The 16,847-nt window shown below is 40.7% G+C and overlaps 1 protein-coding gene across 1 annotated transcript in view; it reads right to left on the bottom strand.

Annotated features, from left to right (window-relative positions):
• Positions 1-16,847, bottom strand: part of Haus6 (HAUS augmin like complex subunit 6) — a 44,048-nt gene that overhangs the window by 26,918 nt on the left and 283 nt on the right. Inside the window, exons 2-8 of the mRNA XM_057785460.1 lie at positions 12,173-12,514; positions 9,728-9,823; positions 8,327-8,405; positions 5,941-6,073; positions 3,072-3,216; positions 1,624-1,689; positions 990-1,038 (exon numbers count right to left, since the gene is read on the bottom strand). Of these exons, the coding sequence (XP_057641443.1) occupies positions 990-1,038; positions 1,624-1,689; positions 3,072-3,216; positions 5,941-6,073; positions 8,327-8,405; positions 9,728-9,823; positions 12,173-12,514 (910 nt within the window). The remainder of the gene's footprint in view (positions 1-989; positions 1,039-1,623; positions 1,690-3,071; positions 3,217-5,940; positions 6,074-8,326; positions 8,406-9,727; positions 9,824-12,172; positions 12,515-16,847) is intronic.

Below are 16,847 nucleotides of genomic sequence, written 5' to 3'. Positions count from 1 at the left end.
TGCCTCTGCTTCTCGAGTGCTAGGATTAAAGACTTGTGCCACCAGGGCTGACTTAAAGAATTTCTTAGCGAAAATATAGCTAATTTAATTTTCAAACAAACTTAAGAAATCTTTATACTACCATTCAAGAATTGTATTACATATGGTAAGCTCAAAAAGGAAGAAAACAAATACTGAATGTGGTGGTTGTACACACCTCTAAGCCAACTACTCAAGGCAGACAGACAGAACTCTGTGAGATCTAGGCTAGCTGGACTAACTTCCAAGACAGCCAGGGCTATGTATCCAGACCCAGTCTCAAAAAGAGAGAGAGAAATGAAAGATGAAGTAAATAAGCAGGATTCAATCAAAAAAAAAACTCACAAAAGCAAATAAGAAACACTCCCATTCTTTTCAGAGTGAAGTGTACATATTATGAACTTAGTTTCCTTCTAAAGCAATGAGGTGTTTTTTAAAATAAAAAGTTTCCTATTTTTAACATTTTATTATTACTATTTTATGTGTCTGATGTTCTGCCTGCCCGTATGTATATGTGCCAGATTCACCCACTGCTAGTGAAGGCCAGAAAAGGACATCAGATCTCCCAGGAGTTACAGGTGACTGAGAGGGGCTACATGGGTACTAGAAAACAAACCTGGGTCCTCCAGAGGAGCAGCCACTGAGCCATGTCTCCTGCTCTTTTTAAAGTAACATTTTACCTTCATATGCTAAAGGTTCATTACAGAAAACTTAGAACACGGAAAACAAAATCTTTCCACCAATGCCCTATTATTAACATTGTTATCTCCCCATGTGTGGATATGTATATACATAAATTATATTTTTAAACAAAACTGAAGTTGTTATATATGTTCTTTGTTGCTGCTTCTCATTTGGAATTACATTGTCAGGTCTCTGAAATACACTGATCTAGAAAAACGCTAACATTAACGCCCTATAGAAACTTTCACAGTAAGCATATCCTCTGCTATTCAAAAAATGTATCTCACCTTTTGAATTTTCTCTTGTATATTACTCTGGTCATCAGCGGGGTTCATTCTAATAAAAAAAAAATTAAACAAATTAGTCATTAAAAAATTCACATGGGCCGGGCAGTGGTGGCACACGCCTTTAATCCCAGCACTCGGGAGGCAGAGGCAGGCGGATCTCTGCGAGTTCGAGGCCAGCCTGATCTACAAGAGCTAGTTCCAGGACAGGCACCAAAAGCTACGGAGAAACCCTGTCTCGAAAAATTAAAAAAAAAAAAATTCACATGGTAATTTCACATCCAAGAAAACTGGTCTGCAAATCTGCAAACAGGCATTTCAGTCAAAAACAACAACGACAACAACGAAGCTCTCAGCTGGGGGTGGCGGCGCGTCCCTGTGATCCTAATTACAGATCCGAGTTCAAGGCTAGCCGGATCTATAGTCCCAGAGCAGACATGTCTCAAAAACAAAAGAACTCAAGTTCAAAGCAGTAATTTTTAAGAACTTTATTAAAGTGAGAGGGAAAAACCATGCTCTAGTTCTAACATCAACTGGCTAACGATATTTACTCTATTTCTATTTTTAGTAGTTTATCACTCATAATTCAAGATCTAAACTCTGTGTAAGGTAAATTCCAGCTCTAAAAGTCACTTGCCTTTTAATTTGATTTTGTAGGGCCATGTATTCTGATCTCAAATTTCGTACTTGCTTAATAGACAAACTGCAAGAAAAAAACAGAAAAGAACATTTCCATGGTAACGAACTGATATGAGCCACTTGTTTGTTTTCTTTATTCTTATCTTTACTGCAATGTTTTAATAATAAAAACTAAAGAGACCGGCAAGATGATTCAATGGGGAAAAGCACTTGACTCCAAGCCTGACATCCTGAGTTCGATCCCCAAAACCATACAGCAGGTGAGACTCAACTCAAAAGTTGTTCTCTGGCTTCCTCTTGCACAATACGGAGTGTACAAACAATACATGTTTATTTTTACATGTAAAAGTAAAAAAAAAAACTATTCCGTGACAGTCTTGCCTATCTCATTTCATGCTGTGACACCAGTGCACAGAAAAAAGAATTTGTTGAGCAGATAAACACACAGTAAATAAATACTATAAACTAGAGTATGCCACATGTCAACCCTCGGATGTAGAAGAGAAACACAGTTCATATGGTAAGAAACATAGTCTATATGGCAAGGCTCAAGTAACAATGAATGAATGTGGTAATGTGCTATTGGTGCAGGAGAATTGCCTGTATTCTGCCAATCATGTTTTAAATAAATGCTGATTGGCCAGGCAGGAAATATAGGCGGGAAAACCAGACAGGAAGTAGAAATGATGTAATGAGAACAGAAGAATTCTGGGAAGGAGGAAGTTGATTCCTCCCACTCCTGCCCAGACCACCAAAGCAGCAGGATGTGAGCTGCCCCACTGAAAAGGTACTAAGCCATATAGATCAGAAAAATGGGTTAATCAAGATGTGAGAGTTTGCCAGTGAGAGGCTAGAGCTAATGGGCCAATCAGCTTATAATTTATGGAGACCTATGTGTGATTTTCTTTGGAGCTAAACAGTTGTGGGGTACCGGATGGGACAAAAACCCCAACAACAAGCAGGCCCTCCATGTTACATGCTATAAAGTGACTAATATGGAGTACTTGTTGGTAGGTACAAAATATCTATCCAAACTATGAAATAAACATTAAACACAGAATAGAAACATGGAAAAATTTACAGAATGAATAGCACAATTAGAACTTAAAACTACAACTCCATGACCAAAGAGATGGCTAAGCACAAATGAGAACACTCGCTGCCCTTCAAAGACTCTGGTTCAACTTCTAGCACCCACACAGTGGCTCACAACTGTCTATAACTCCCTCTTCTGGCCTCTGTGGTAAGCAGGCCATGTGATGTACAGACATACATGCAAGCAAAGCAGCCAAACACATAAAATAAAAATAATTTCAAAAATTGTGTGACTAAAATGCAATATTAGTAATCAAGAATTTGAAGTAGGCACAGATCATGTCTAGGCTTATTTATATTGGTATATTTTTTTAAAAGAAAACTATTTACTAACTTTAAAATATGACTTACTGTGCATTTTCCTGATATTTTTGGGTAACATAATGTTCTCTTTGCAAAATTTGTAAAAATCTGTTACGTGCTACGTGGCATCTGGCGATACACTTGTGCATATCCTGTTGCTTTGCATTAAATGTTTCTGCAAAACGCAGAGAATCTATAAGGAAGACAAGATCGCAGACAACATCACCATGAGCTTGTTTTTTCAATAAAACAAACAGCAGAAAAATAAAATAAAACCTGGGCCATTTTGTAAGCAACTTTTCACTTTGTTACTGGTGATCAATGAAGAAGAATCCATACAAACGTATCAGAGGTCAGGCTTTTATCTATAAAACCTACTGTAAAGACAGATCAATAATAAAAAATAAGGATATTCTCCCAAGCAGGGTCTCCACACTGCACTTAAAGCTTACCAGGTGGAAGCTGGTGGCGCAGGCCTTTAATCCCAGCACTCAGGAGGCAGAGGCAGGCAGATCTCTGTGAGCTCAAGGCCAACCTGAACTACAAAGTGAGTCCCAGGCAGGACAGCCAGGACTGTTACACAGGGAAACCCTGTTTCGGAAAAACAAACAAACAAAAATACAACATATCCACATCCCAGCAAGCTGCACAGAAACCTCCACAATGTCTAATTATTTAAAGAAAATTAGTTCACTGAATTCAGAAGTCACCTAGACATTCAAAATCTTGACTAAAATTACTTTAAATCAGAAGTTATATTCAGAAACCCAAATACAAAATAAATTCTTATTAAATCCAAATACTTAGCTGAGTATAGTGGTACACACCTATGATCCTGGTACTTGGGAGGTAGAAGGAGATCAGGAGATCAAGGCCAGTCTTGGCCACAGAGCAAGACTAAGGCCAGCCAGGGTTATTCCAAACAAAACAATGAAAAATCCAAACACACATATTTTATATAAAACAGCTTGCATTACATATAATTGGGATTAATCACCTATTTACAGAAAAAGAGGCACAATGCTACTATCGCATTAGATTTAAAATATATAAATATGTATAAAGCATGCTCACAGATGTTTGGAAACATCATACCTGAAAAGAGCAGGTAAATGCATACTCATAAAGTTTGGGTTGTAGCATTATTCTTATAAAGGTTAGCCAAATGTTTCTCAGCTGTAGGTTACGTAAACAAATTAGGGTGATTTGTTCAGTTTAATGAAAAGGAGTTCTAAAAAAGAAAAAAGAAAGGTCTATCAACTGACACCCAATGATTTCCAAGTGGAAAAAAAATCCAAAACCAGGGCTAAAGTCACATTTATGAGCTTCGTTCATTTTTTATTTGGTTTGGATAGTGTTTTTTAGACACTCTCACTATGAGCCCAAACTGGCCTGGAATTTACATTGTAGCCCCAGGTTGACCTCAAACTAGCAATATTCCTGGCTCAGTCTCCCAAGTGTTAGCACACCAAACTTGGTCTCCCATGCAACCCATGAAGGAGGCCTAAACTCACTATGCAGCCCAAGTTGGCCCTCAACTTGAAATCCTCCTGCCTCAGTCTTCTAAAATTTAGATTACAGGCATAAATCACCCATTCCTAGATCTATTTATTATTTAAGTGTATGGGTGTGTGTGTGTGCACGCATGTGCTTGCTTGTCCATACATGATATATATATATATATATATATATATATATATATATATATATATATATATATATATATGATTGTTGGTCTAGCCTTTAATAGCTGAGCCATCTCTCCAGTCTGGTTTGATTTTCTTTTTTTTTAAACCAAAAAAAAAAAAAAAAAAAATTGCTGGTCCAAGTGGCACATGTCTGTAATCCCAGTAGAAGGGAGACAAAGGCTAGTATTACTGATTACACTATTGTTTATACAACCAAAAACATCAAAATTGCCAAGCCTGGTCGTACACACTAGTCCCAGCACTTAGGAGGCAGAGGCAGGGATCGCTGAGTTTGAGGCCAGCCTGGTCTACAGTGACTTCCATGACAGCCAGAATTAGGAAGAGAGGCCCTATCACAAAACAAAACAAAACAAAACAAAACAAAACAAAAAAAACCAACAGAGAGAGAACATCAAAGTTTAAAAAAACAGGGCAAATTCTCATATTCTGATTTTTAATAGAGTATACTAAATGACTATTCAAAATGAGTCATGTCAGGAAACCAGAAGACAGGCAGGATTTAACACTTCAACACTTTTGCCTTATATCTGTCCATATTTTATGGCCAAAATAAAACAGCACCACAGTTAATAAACTACAAATACTATTCATTTTTATTAGCTCTAAGAAATCATTTATTTGATTTTTATGAGCTAATGAATCAAAAACTTTTGAAATAGAAATTATCAGCCAATGCCGGTAACTGAACTAAACTGCTAACAATACTCAGCACACTGGACTAGAGGCCTGATTGTCTCAGTGGTTATCTTTAAGCCAAGCAAGGTAAGAATGGGTTTCTACAATATTTTAAAAGGCAGGTTCTCACTAGGTGGTGCAGGTTTGCCTGGAACTTACTACTTAGCACAGGTTAGCTTACATGTCTGTTCACCCTGACTCTACCTCCAAGTGCTAGGATTATACGTGTGTGCTACCATGCTGGCAGTTCCTGTATTTCTAAAGGGTTGTAAAAACAGAACAAAATTAAGAGGTTCATAAAACCTAAAATACTTATCTAGCTTTCCTATGGAAAATGTGTCCCAATCCCTGCACCAGAACATAATAAAGTAACACAAATATTAACAAGTTCATTATGAAGTTTCCAACCATAGATGAGTAAAATATTAACTAACCATTTGCTTTTTCAGGCAAATAAATGGTTTAATTTGATCTTGATTTTAAAATTATGAACAATAATAATTCAAGAATATAAAAGGTGTAAGTAAACTTACCATTAGATTGTATTTTAATATATTTGATTGCAACATATCTTGCAAAATGATACATCAGATGAATAAACTTAGGACCACCAGGAGAAAGAAACAGTGAGCCAACAACCTGAGGGAAACTTCTTCCACATTCAGCCTGGGAAAAGACATGAGACGATTCAACCAACAATAATTGTCACATTTTTTAAAAAATATTTATTTATTTATTATGTATACAATATTCTGTCTGTCTGTGTGTATGCCTGCAGGCCAGAAGAGCATCAGACCCCATTACAGATGGTTGTGAGCCACCATGTGGTTGCTGGGAATTGAACTCAGGACCTTTGGAAGAGCAGGCAATGCTCTTAACCTCAGAGCCATCTCTCCAGCCCTAATTGTCACATTTTTAATCACTATTTTATTTGTCTGGGTATTTTCCCTGCATGTATGTCTGTATACCAGGTACATGCACTGGGAGCTAAGGTCAGATACCCTAGAACGGCAGTTTACTGGACCTGGGGCTTGTGATCTGCCAGGTAATCAAACCTGCATTCTCTGGAACCACTGGGTTCTCTTAACCACTGAGCCATTCCTCCAGCCCCATCACTATATTTAAAGGTGTGTGATAATCTCACAGTGGGCCACAGATGAGCTCCTCATGGTAGGACAGTAAACCATCAACATACCCCCTTCATGGCACAGTGGCTTAAAAGATCAATTTCCATAGTGGGACAGAGAAAAGTCAGAAAACATAAAGCAGCCGGGTGGTGACAGTGCACACATTTAATCCCAGTACTCGGAAGGCAGAGACAGGGGTGGATTTTTGTGAGTTCAAGGCCCACCTGGTCTTACAAGAGTTAGTTCTAGGACAGCCACGGCTGTTACAGAAAAACCCTGCCTCGGGGCTAGAGAGATGGCTCAGTGGTTAAGAACACTAGCTGCTCTTCCAGAGATCCTGAGTTCAGTTCCCAGCACCCACATGGTGGCTCACAACCATTTGTAGTAAGGTCTAACACCTTCTTCTGGCCTGCAGATGCACATGCAGACAGAACACTGTATACACAATAAATAAATCTTTAAAAAAAAAAAAAAGAAAGAAAAAGAAAAACCCTGCCTCAAAACACCAAAAAAGGGGGGGAGGGGAAAAAGAGAGAGAACATAAATACTCCTAGCCACTCTCCTACCATTTTTAAAACCTGAAAAAGCTGGGTATAGTGTTACAAACACAACCCCAGTGCTAAGTAGGGAGAGAAATAAAGGCCTTTAACCTGAGCACCCAAGCAGATGCAGGTATACAGATCTCTATGAGTTTAAGACCAGCCTGATCTACATATCAGTTCCAACCCAGCCAGAGTTACACAATAAAATCTTTCACGTTGGGGCTTAGGGAGATAGCTCAGTAGATAAAATTCCCAGAATGAAAAAAGAAGCCAGACTATAGCATATGTCTGTAATCTCAGAACTCTGGAAGACAGAAACATGATTTACGGTGGCAAGCTGGCCAGCAAGACCAGCAATAATGGACAAAACTCCAAGTTCAGCAAGAGAACCAGCTTTGGCTGGGAATGGTGACACACACTTTTAATCCTAGTACCTGGGAGGCAGAGGTAGGCGGATCTTTGAATTCAAGGCCAGTCTGGTCTAAAGAATAAGTTCTACATCAGCCAGGGCTACACAAAGACACCCCCCCCCAAAAAAAAAACAAAAAACAAAAAACAAAAGATAGAGGGGAGAAGAGAGAAAAAGAAAGAGGAAGGATATCCAGTTTCAATAAATAAAATACACAACGATTAAATTAGACATCCAAAATAAACCTCTGGCCTATACAGACACACACACAGACACACACACACAGACACACACACACACACACACAGAGAGGTTTCATTTTTACAAAAAGAATAATGTAATTTAGCAGCCTGTTTTGTTGTTCTTGGTTTGGATGGTTTTGTTACGGTGCTGTTGATGGAACACAGGGCTTACACATGCTAGGAAAGTGACCTGCTGAGCTATATCCTGAGCCTTAAGGGATTTTTGTTGTGGTTACTATTGCTTATTTGTAAGGCAGTCTCACTATGTCACCATGGCTAGCCTGGTACCCACCACAAAGACCCAGGCTGGCCCTGAACTTTGATGGCGCCTCCTGCCTCTCAAGCACTGGAGTTACAGGCACATCTGAACCTTCAAGACTTCTACCTTGCCGGGCGGTGGTGGCGCACGCCTTTAATCCCAGCACTTGGGAGGCAGAGGCAGGCGGATCTCTGTGAGTTCGAGACCAGCCTGGTCTACAGAGCTAGTTCCAGGACAGGCTCCAAAACCACAGAGAAACCCTGTCTCGAAAAACCAAAAAAAAAAAAAAAAAAAAAAAAAAAAAAAAAAAAGACTTCTATCTTACAAAGAAAATACTTACAGAAATTTCTTTTAACCATTCACAGCAATGTTTCCGGAATTCCATGTCATGTTTTTGGTCAAATGGAGGCCAGCAATCTCTTAAAAACAAAAAAGCAATAGACTAATAAACCCTCCCGAAAATCAAACTTAGCAAAAAACATGAAAATTATTTCCCACAGTAGAAACATTAAAGCAAAATGAAATTAAACTAGTGTTTTTTTACTTAACTAAAAATACTGAGAAAATAGTTCTTTTTTCTTAGGTCAATATTTGTAGGCAGAGTTAAGTTTATTACAAATAACTATATATTATAGAGATTTACCAAAAAATAAGCCAGTCTTGGTGCAAGCCTTTAATCCTAGAATTGGGGAGAAAAGGCATGTGGAGCTCTGTGAGTTAAAATCTACAACGTATCAGCCAGCCAGGGATAAAAGAAATAACTTTACAATTTACCTAGTACTACTTCGATAATCTTTTTTTATCCAAGTATTTATTGGGGGTATAAATACTTACTGAAAGAATCAAGCTCTTAGCCCAATGTGATAGTGTATGCCCTTAATGCCTGCAGTAGGGAGGCAGAAGCAGGAGGATCTCTGGGAGTATGAGGGCAACCAGAACTACACAAACAGTCCCCAAAAAAGAATCAAGCTGTTTGTACTTTTACAACATGTTTTTGGCAGGGGGAGCTGATGTTGAGGTTATAACTCAGCGGGAGAGTCCTTGCCTAGCACAGGGTTGCAAACTCGATCCCAAGTACAAAAGAAAAGAAAAAAATAACACATGTACCGCAAACAGGACTGAAAGGTTAGAATGTTAACAGTAATGTTCTTGGCTTAGTGGGGTCAGAAATGGCGCTTATACCTGTCTTTACATGTTCTAAAACACAGAAGTTCTCAGAACTTTGTGTTCTACAACAAAGTTTTTAATCAGGGGGAAACAAATCAGAAAAAAAATTATTTGTATTTGAAACCCCTAGTGGTGGCTGAACTAAGAATGACCCCACAGGCTCACATACGATAGGATTAAAAGGCTTTACGTTCATAATCCCAGCACTGGGAGTCAGAGACAGGAAGATCTCCGAGTCAGAAGACAGCCAGGGCTACACAGTATACACAGTGAACTCCAGGCTAGTCAGAGTGACATAGTGAGACCCTGTCTCAATCCTCACATCAGAAAAAGACCATTAAGAACAGCAGGAACAAATGTTAAGAAACAAAATCTATATTTACGAAAATATGCAATTTTTAATATAAGCGCACACACCCCCAAATCCTCACCAGCTACAGAAAGGTTAAGTACTACATTTCTAAGGCTCACACCAGAATTTTATCACATTTATTTAAAATAAGATAATGGAAGTTGGAAGTCTATTTTCAAATCTGAGAATGACTAAAAGAGAAAATGAAATAATTTTTCCTACCTGAAAACGTCTTTGGCAAGAGACTCATCCAGTGTTCGGAACAAAAAATAAGAAACTATATGAAAGGCGTCACGGTTCAGTTTGTCAAACATGTTCCTAGTGGTTTAAAAGGAAAGAAGCAGAGATAAACGATTAATAAAGCTATACAGCATCAAACTGTCTAAGCATCGCACTCAAACTGGTATTGTTCCTTCTCTTCAAGAGCTTAAGGCAAATTAATTTTTCTCTTTCAGGTACACTTTATATTCCATTAAGAAAAAACATACAAGCACTTGGGAGGCAGAGGCAGGCGGATCTCTGTGAGTTCGAGACCAGCCTGGTCTACAAGAGCTAGTTCCAGGACAAGCTCCAAAACCACAGAGAAACCCTGTCTCGAAAAAAAAAAAAAGAAAAAAAAGAAAAAAAAGAAAAAACATACAGCCAGGAGGTGGTGGCGCACGCCTTTAAAACCAGCACTTGAAGCAGAGGCAGGAGGATCTCTGTGAGTTCAAGGCTAGGCTGAACTACACAGAGAGTTCCAGGACAGCTAGGACTATTACATAGAGAAACCCTGTCTGGGAAAATAAAAACAAGCTTTTATTTTCAGATTATAAAAATGGATATCCAAATAGGAAACAAGCACTTGTTTTACTGCTATGAAATATTGAACATAAAGGGCCGGGAAAGCTAATTACCAGGAAGAGAATATGCCCTGACATAATGAAGATAGCACTGACTCACATTTACTAAGGAGCAGTAACAGCAGCTAACATTTTTGAGAACTCGGTATTTGTCAGACACTATTTTATCACTTTTACATGGAGCAGTTTATCCTGAATTCTTCAAAGTATTATACTATTTTCTTAACATGTATTATTTTAAAAATTTGACTGTCCTCATTTTACATACAAAACTTGAATCTAGAGATGCTTAAAAAAAAAATGCCCCGTCCCAAAAATATCCCAGTGGGACAAAGCACTCAACAAGTAGCTGTAGAATGAACACAAATCACCTCCACCTGTCAGTTTATTCAAACGGGGATAATTACGCAACTCTGCTTCCCCTCTATTGCACTCGCTAACAAAACTCATGAGACTTTCAAAATGAAGCCTTTGAAACAAACACCTTGGACTGGAACAACTAACTAGGTTAGCTCAGTATGTTCAAATTTATAAGAACGGTGGTTACACAAATATATGCCCACACAAACTAAAAATTCATAGAATTACACACAAAAAAGTTTGCTGTATATGTGAATACAATGTATTGGTTTTTTTTTTTTTTTTTTTGGTTTTTCGAGACAGGGTTTCTCTGTGGTTTTGGAACCTGTCCTGGAACTAGCTCTTGTAGACCAGGCTGGTCTCGAACTCGCAGAGATCCGCCTGCCTCTGCCTCCCAAGTGCTGGGATTAAAGGCGTGCGCCACCACCGCCAGGCTCAATGTATTGTTTTTAAGTAAATGTGACACAGTATTAGCCCTCAAAGTTGTAATTAAGTTTGATTTGATAGCTGTTTAGGAGTTACTACTATTAGTGCTTTGGTTAGGTGGCTCAGCAGGGAAAGGTGCTTGCCACCAAGCCTGACTACCAGAGTTCTATCCCTGGGACCCACGCGGTGGCAGGAGAGAAATGACTCCACACATAAACACACATATTTAAAGACTGAGAAAACAACGCCTTTAAATTCCAGCACTCAGGAGACAGAAGCAGGCGGTCTCTCTGAGTTCGAGGCCAGCCGACTACTCTCCCAGAAGACCTAGGTTCAAGAGGATAACCACAAGCACAAGGGCAGCTGGGCAGAATTAAGACACTATCTCAAGAAACAAATCATTAAAAAAAAATTCCAAAGCGGAAAAATAAAAAACAAGCTTTTATTTTTTGAAACCAGAAGAAGCCCAGTTCAAGAGTACACAAATAAAAACAAGTATTTCCTTCTGAGTCACAATTACAGAAGCGGCAAAAGAAAGGGTACCGTCGTTTGACTTTCATGTAAATATGCCACTTTTTTTTTTTTTTTTTTTTTTTTTTTTTTTTTTTTTTTTTTTTGCTAGCTGTAACACTGTAACATGTTGCCGGGCGGTGGTGGCGCACGCCTTTAATCCCAGCACTTGGGAGGCAGAGGCAGGCGGATCTCTGTGAGTTCGAGACCAGCCTGGTCTACAAGAGCTAGTTCCAGGACAGGCTCCAAAACCACAGAGAAACCCTGTCTCGAATAACAAAAACCACTGTGACATGTTTTGGTTTCCCGATTCGAAATTAAACCCATAGCTAACTACTTAAAAGGCGTTGCATGCAAGTTCCCCCGCGCTTCCCACCAGCTGCAGCCCATAAAGGCCGTGCAGGATAACCCTAAGGCGCTCCCCACATCCCTGCACTGGTGCCGAACGGCGCCTCCACAGGCTGCAGGCGCGGGGCTTTGCCGCCAGTGACGGGCCCCCCGGGACCGCGCCGCCGCCGGGTCTCCTTACTCTCCGAGGTGCGCTTGAGACAACATCTTCCCGCCCACGGCGGCGACCCAGCTCGGATCCAAGCCCAGCGCCTGCAGGTACATCCAGAGGTGACGCTTCTCGAAAGCCGAATTCATTCTCTCGGTAGACACTGCTACTGCGTGCGACGGAGGAAAGCGAAGGCCGCGGCGACCCGTGAGGACCCTTTGCACCCCTCCTACAGGCAGCCCGCGGGGACGGTAAGCCCTCCGCTGCGGTCGCCCGCTACCTCCACGCCGGAAGCCATACCAGCACAAAAGGCCAAACGCGCCCGGGAAACCGAGCCAGCGAGTACTGCGCTGCCCGCAAACCGATACTCCCGCGCTTGTGAAGAGGACAGTGCGCCTGCGCCGCAGGACTTCCGGGGCTGGTCTTCCTTAGAGGACTCTATCTCCCGCCATGCAATGCGCCCCTGTCTCCGACTGAGAAAACTACAAGCCCCACAGAGCACTGCGTGGCCAGCGACCTACTCCAGGGTAACAAGTATTTTGCTGAGAACACAAGATATCGGTTCCGGATTCTTGAGAGTTTTATTTAAGGTTCCTGTTGCTCAGGTTGTGATTGCTGTTAGTTCGGTAAAAGCTACACTAAGCTGCTTGTGAGTAACACAAGTGAACGGCCCTGAACAAATCACCTTTTTCTTTAGTCTTTAGTTTTTGGTTGGTGGGTGGGTGGGTGGGTGGGTGGTTGGTTGGTTGGTTTTTCGAGACAGGGATTCTCTATGTAACAGCCCTGACTGTCCTGGAACTCTCTTGGTTGGGTTGGGTTGGGTTGGGGTTGGTTGGTTGGTTGGTTGGTTGGTTGGTTGGTTGGTTGGTGGTTGGTTGGTTGGTTGGGTTTCGAGACAGGGATTCTCTATGTAACAGCCCAGACTGTCCTGGAACTCTCTTTGTAGACCAGGCTGCACTGAGATCCACCTACCTCTACCTCCCAAGTGCTGTGATTAAAGGCATGCGCCACCGCAGACCAAGCTCTCCTAGTAGCCGGACAGAAATCTAAGCCTGAGTTTCGGGTCACTAAAATGGGACAGACCTAAACAGACAGTCCTCAGAGAAACCATAGCCTTCTGCTGGCTCAGCAGGCTCCCAAAGCCCCTTTGCTGGCTTAGGAGGTGTCCCCAGTCTCCTGATAACTAAAGATGGCTTTCCCACTCTGGTGCTGGAAGGTCCCTAACTACTGGGACCTTCCACCAATCAGCCCATACTAATCTTTCTACCATGAATCAGCCCCAGATTAATCCCTCCTCACTGGAATTCCCCTAACTTCCCTTAAAAGGGAATCCCGTCTTAAGGGGTCGCCAAGTGCCACCCCAATGTGGGAATTAATAAAGCACTCTTGTTATGTGGCTACTGGTCTTCTTTGGGGGCTTCTCTCCGGCCATAACACACTGTCTGGCTTTTTGTGGGTTTTTTGAGAAAGGGTTTTTCTCTGTGTGGTCCTGGCTGTCCTGGAACTCTCTCTGTAGACGAGGCAGGCCTTGATCTCACAGACATCCGGCCGGGTGTCTCTGCCTCCCGAGTGCTGGGGTAAAAGGTAAAAGGTATGTGGATTGGTTTTCTTTGCTTTATGTTTAAAAACCACTTAGGAGTGAGTAGGTGTGGTAATTGTCTTTCTGTGTCTGTCTGGGTTACCTCACTCAAAATGATGTTTTCTAGCTCCATTCCATCCATTTGCCTGCAAAATTCAAGATGTTGTTATTCTTTTCTGCTGTGTAGTACTCCATTGTGTAAATGTACCACGTTTTCCTTATCCATTCTTCAGTCAAAGGGCATTTAGGTTGTTTCCAGGTTCTGGCTATGACAAACAATGCTGCTATGAACATAGTTCAGCAAATTTCCTTGTGGCACAATGAAGCATTCTTTGGATATATACCCAAAAGTAGTATTACTGGGTCTTGAGGAAGGTTGTTTCCAATTTTCTGAGAAATCACCACACTGACATCCAAAGGGGCTGTATCAGCTTGCGTTCCCACCAGCAATGCAGGAGTGTTCCCTTTTCCTCACATCCTCTCCAGCATAAGTTGTCATCAGTGTTTTTGATCTTGACCATTCTTACAGGTGTAAGATGGAATCTCAGAGTTGTTTTGATTTGCATTTCTTGGATGACTAAGGATGTTAAATATTTCCTTAAGTGTCTTTCAGCCATTTTAGATTCCTTTGTTGAGAGTTCTCTGTTTAGGTCTGTACTCCATTTTTGTTTTTGTTTTTTTTATTGGATTATATGTTCTTTCGGCATCCAATTTCTTTTTTTTTTTTTTTTTTTTGGATTTTTCGAGACAGGGTTTCTCCATAGCTTTTGGTTCCTGTCCTGGAACTAGCTCTTGTAGACCAGGCTGGCCTCGAACTCACAGAGATTCGCCTGCCTCTGCCTCCCAAGTGCTGGGATTAAAGGCGTGCGCCACCCGCCCGGCTCGGTGTCCAATTTCTTGAGTTCTTTGTATATTTTGGAGAGCAGACCTCTATCTGATGTGTGGTTAGTGAAGATCTTTTCCCATTCTGTAGGCTGTCGTTTTGTCTTGTTGACCGCGTCCTTTGCTTTACAGAAGCTTTTCAGTTTCAGGAGGTCCCATTTATTAATTGTTTCTCTCAGTGTCTTTACTGCTGGGGTTATATTTAGGAAGTGGTTCCCTGTGCCAATGTGTTCAAGTGTACTTCCCACTTTCTCTTCTATAAGGTTCAGTGTGGCTGGCTATATGTTGAGATCTTTGATGCATTTGGACTTGAGTTTTGTGCATGGTGATACATATGGGTCTATTTTCATTTTCCTACATGTTGATATCCAGTTATGCCAGAACCACTTGTTAAATATGCTTTCTTTTTTCCATTTGATATTTTTTGCTTCCTTATCAAAAGTCAGGTGTTCGAAGATGTGTGGATTGATATCCAGATCTTCTGTTCAATTCCATTGGTGCTCCTGTCTGTTCTTATGTCAGTACCAGGCTGTTTTCAGTACTGTAGCTCTATAGTAGAGTTTGAAGTCATGTTTCCTAATTTTCTGAGAAATTGGCAAACTGATATCCAAAGAGGCTGTACCAGTTTGCACTCCCACCAGCAATGGAAGACTGTTCCCTTTACCCCACATCATCTCCAGCATAAGTTGTCATCAGTGTTTTTGATCCCAAAGCAGCTTCTTTATTAACCAATGATATTAACAGCATACAGAGGGGAATCCCATATCACCTCCCCTTCTCTGTCTAAATAAAAAGGAAGGCTTTAACTTTAACATAACAAAATTACATATAACAAAACAGTTATCAAGCTAGGTGATTGCCCAGGTAGCCAATTGTCTCTGTCATTTATTGCAAATTGTGGAAGTTGCTTGATTGCTCTTCCTATTTATCCAAATAATATTATTTCCCTTCTCAGGCCTTCAATGTGGTTGAAGATTAGATAGTCGCAGTTAACCTGCCTTTCATGACTTGGCCAATCCATTTCTAATATAAGACTTAAACTCCTTCGGATAGAATGATTATTGAAAAATTTAGCATGTTTCTTGCTTGATATTGTTTATACTGGTTGTAATTCTAATTTTTATACTTAATATTTGTTCTTATTGTATATAGTTTTATATTAGGCTTCGAACTCTCTTATTCAGACAAAAGAGGAAGGTGCTGTGGAAACTCCTTCAGCCAATAGCCTTTAAGATATCAGCCCACTTGGGCGTGGTCTCTTATACTATAAATGCAGCCATGAAGTTTGAGAATGTACATGTGTGTGTTCTCTCTCTCTCCCTCCCTCTCTCTCTCTCTCTCTCTCTCTCTCTCTCTCTCTCTCTCTCTGTCTCTCTCTCGGCTTCTGGATTCAGTTCCTGTTACTCACTTGTGCAGAAGACTGTGATCTGTAAGTTCCCCCTAAATAAAGAACCCTTCATTATACTCAATTCTGAGCTAGTGTGGGATGATTTTATTCGCATTCTCCAACAGTGGTACATGTCTTTGATTCCAGCACTCAGGAGGCAGAGGCTGGAGAATCTCTGAGTTAGAGGACAGTCTGTTCTACCCAGTAAGTTGTAGGATAGCCAGGGCTACACAGGGAAACCCTATCTCAGAAAAAAAAAAAAAAAAAGAAAGAAAAAAAAAAAAACACCTAAACCTGACTTTCTCAAGAAACCAGCACCCATGTTTTATGAGTTTATACTGTCCTTCTCTCTAAATGCCCAAGCTTAAACATGGCATGTGCCTATTTCTATTTTAAATTTATTTTTGTTTGTGTTTTACCTACATGGATCTCTGTACCATGTTCCTGCAGTTGTCCTCTTCTGCCAGCAGAGGGCATCAGATCCCCAGAACTGAAATCACAGACTGTGAGCCACCTGTGAGTACTGGGAACTCGGCCTGGGTCCTCTATAAGAGCAATCGGTCCTCTAACCAGCTGAGTTTCTCTCCAGTCTTGTCTTGTTTCCTTTTAATAAAATCACTACCTTTGCTTCACTCAGACTGGTCCTGAAATTCTTCCGAATAGTCAGTCAAGCATCCTCCTAAGTTCCTAAGCAGGGGACTCCTCGGGCCTAGTGGCTATTCTAGGCCATGTCTCTACCCCTGCTGACAATACAATTCTCATTTTACACATGAGAAAATTGTGGCACCAAGAAATGAAGCAATTTGATTAAGGTCACTCCTAAGTAGGAGAGATTAGAACTTGGGGTCTGTACTTCCTAC

The sequence above is a fragment of the Chionomys nivalis genome, chromosome 11, assembly GCF_950005125.1.
Source record: "Chionomys nivalis chromosome 11, mChiNiv1.1, whole genome shotgun sequence".
NCBI lineage: Eukaryota > Metazoa > Chordata > Mammalia > Rodentia > Cricetidae > Chionomys > Chionomys nivalis.
This window is presented reverse-complemented; position numbering and strand designations above follow the sequence as displayed.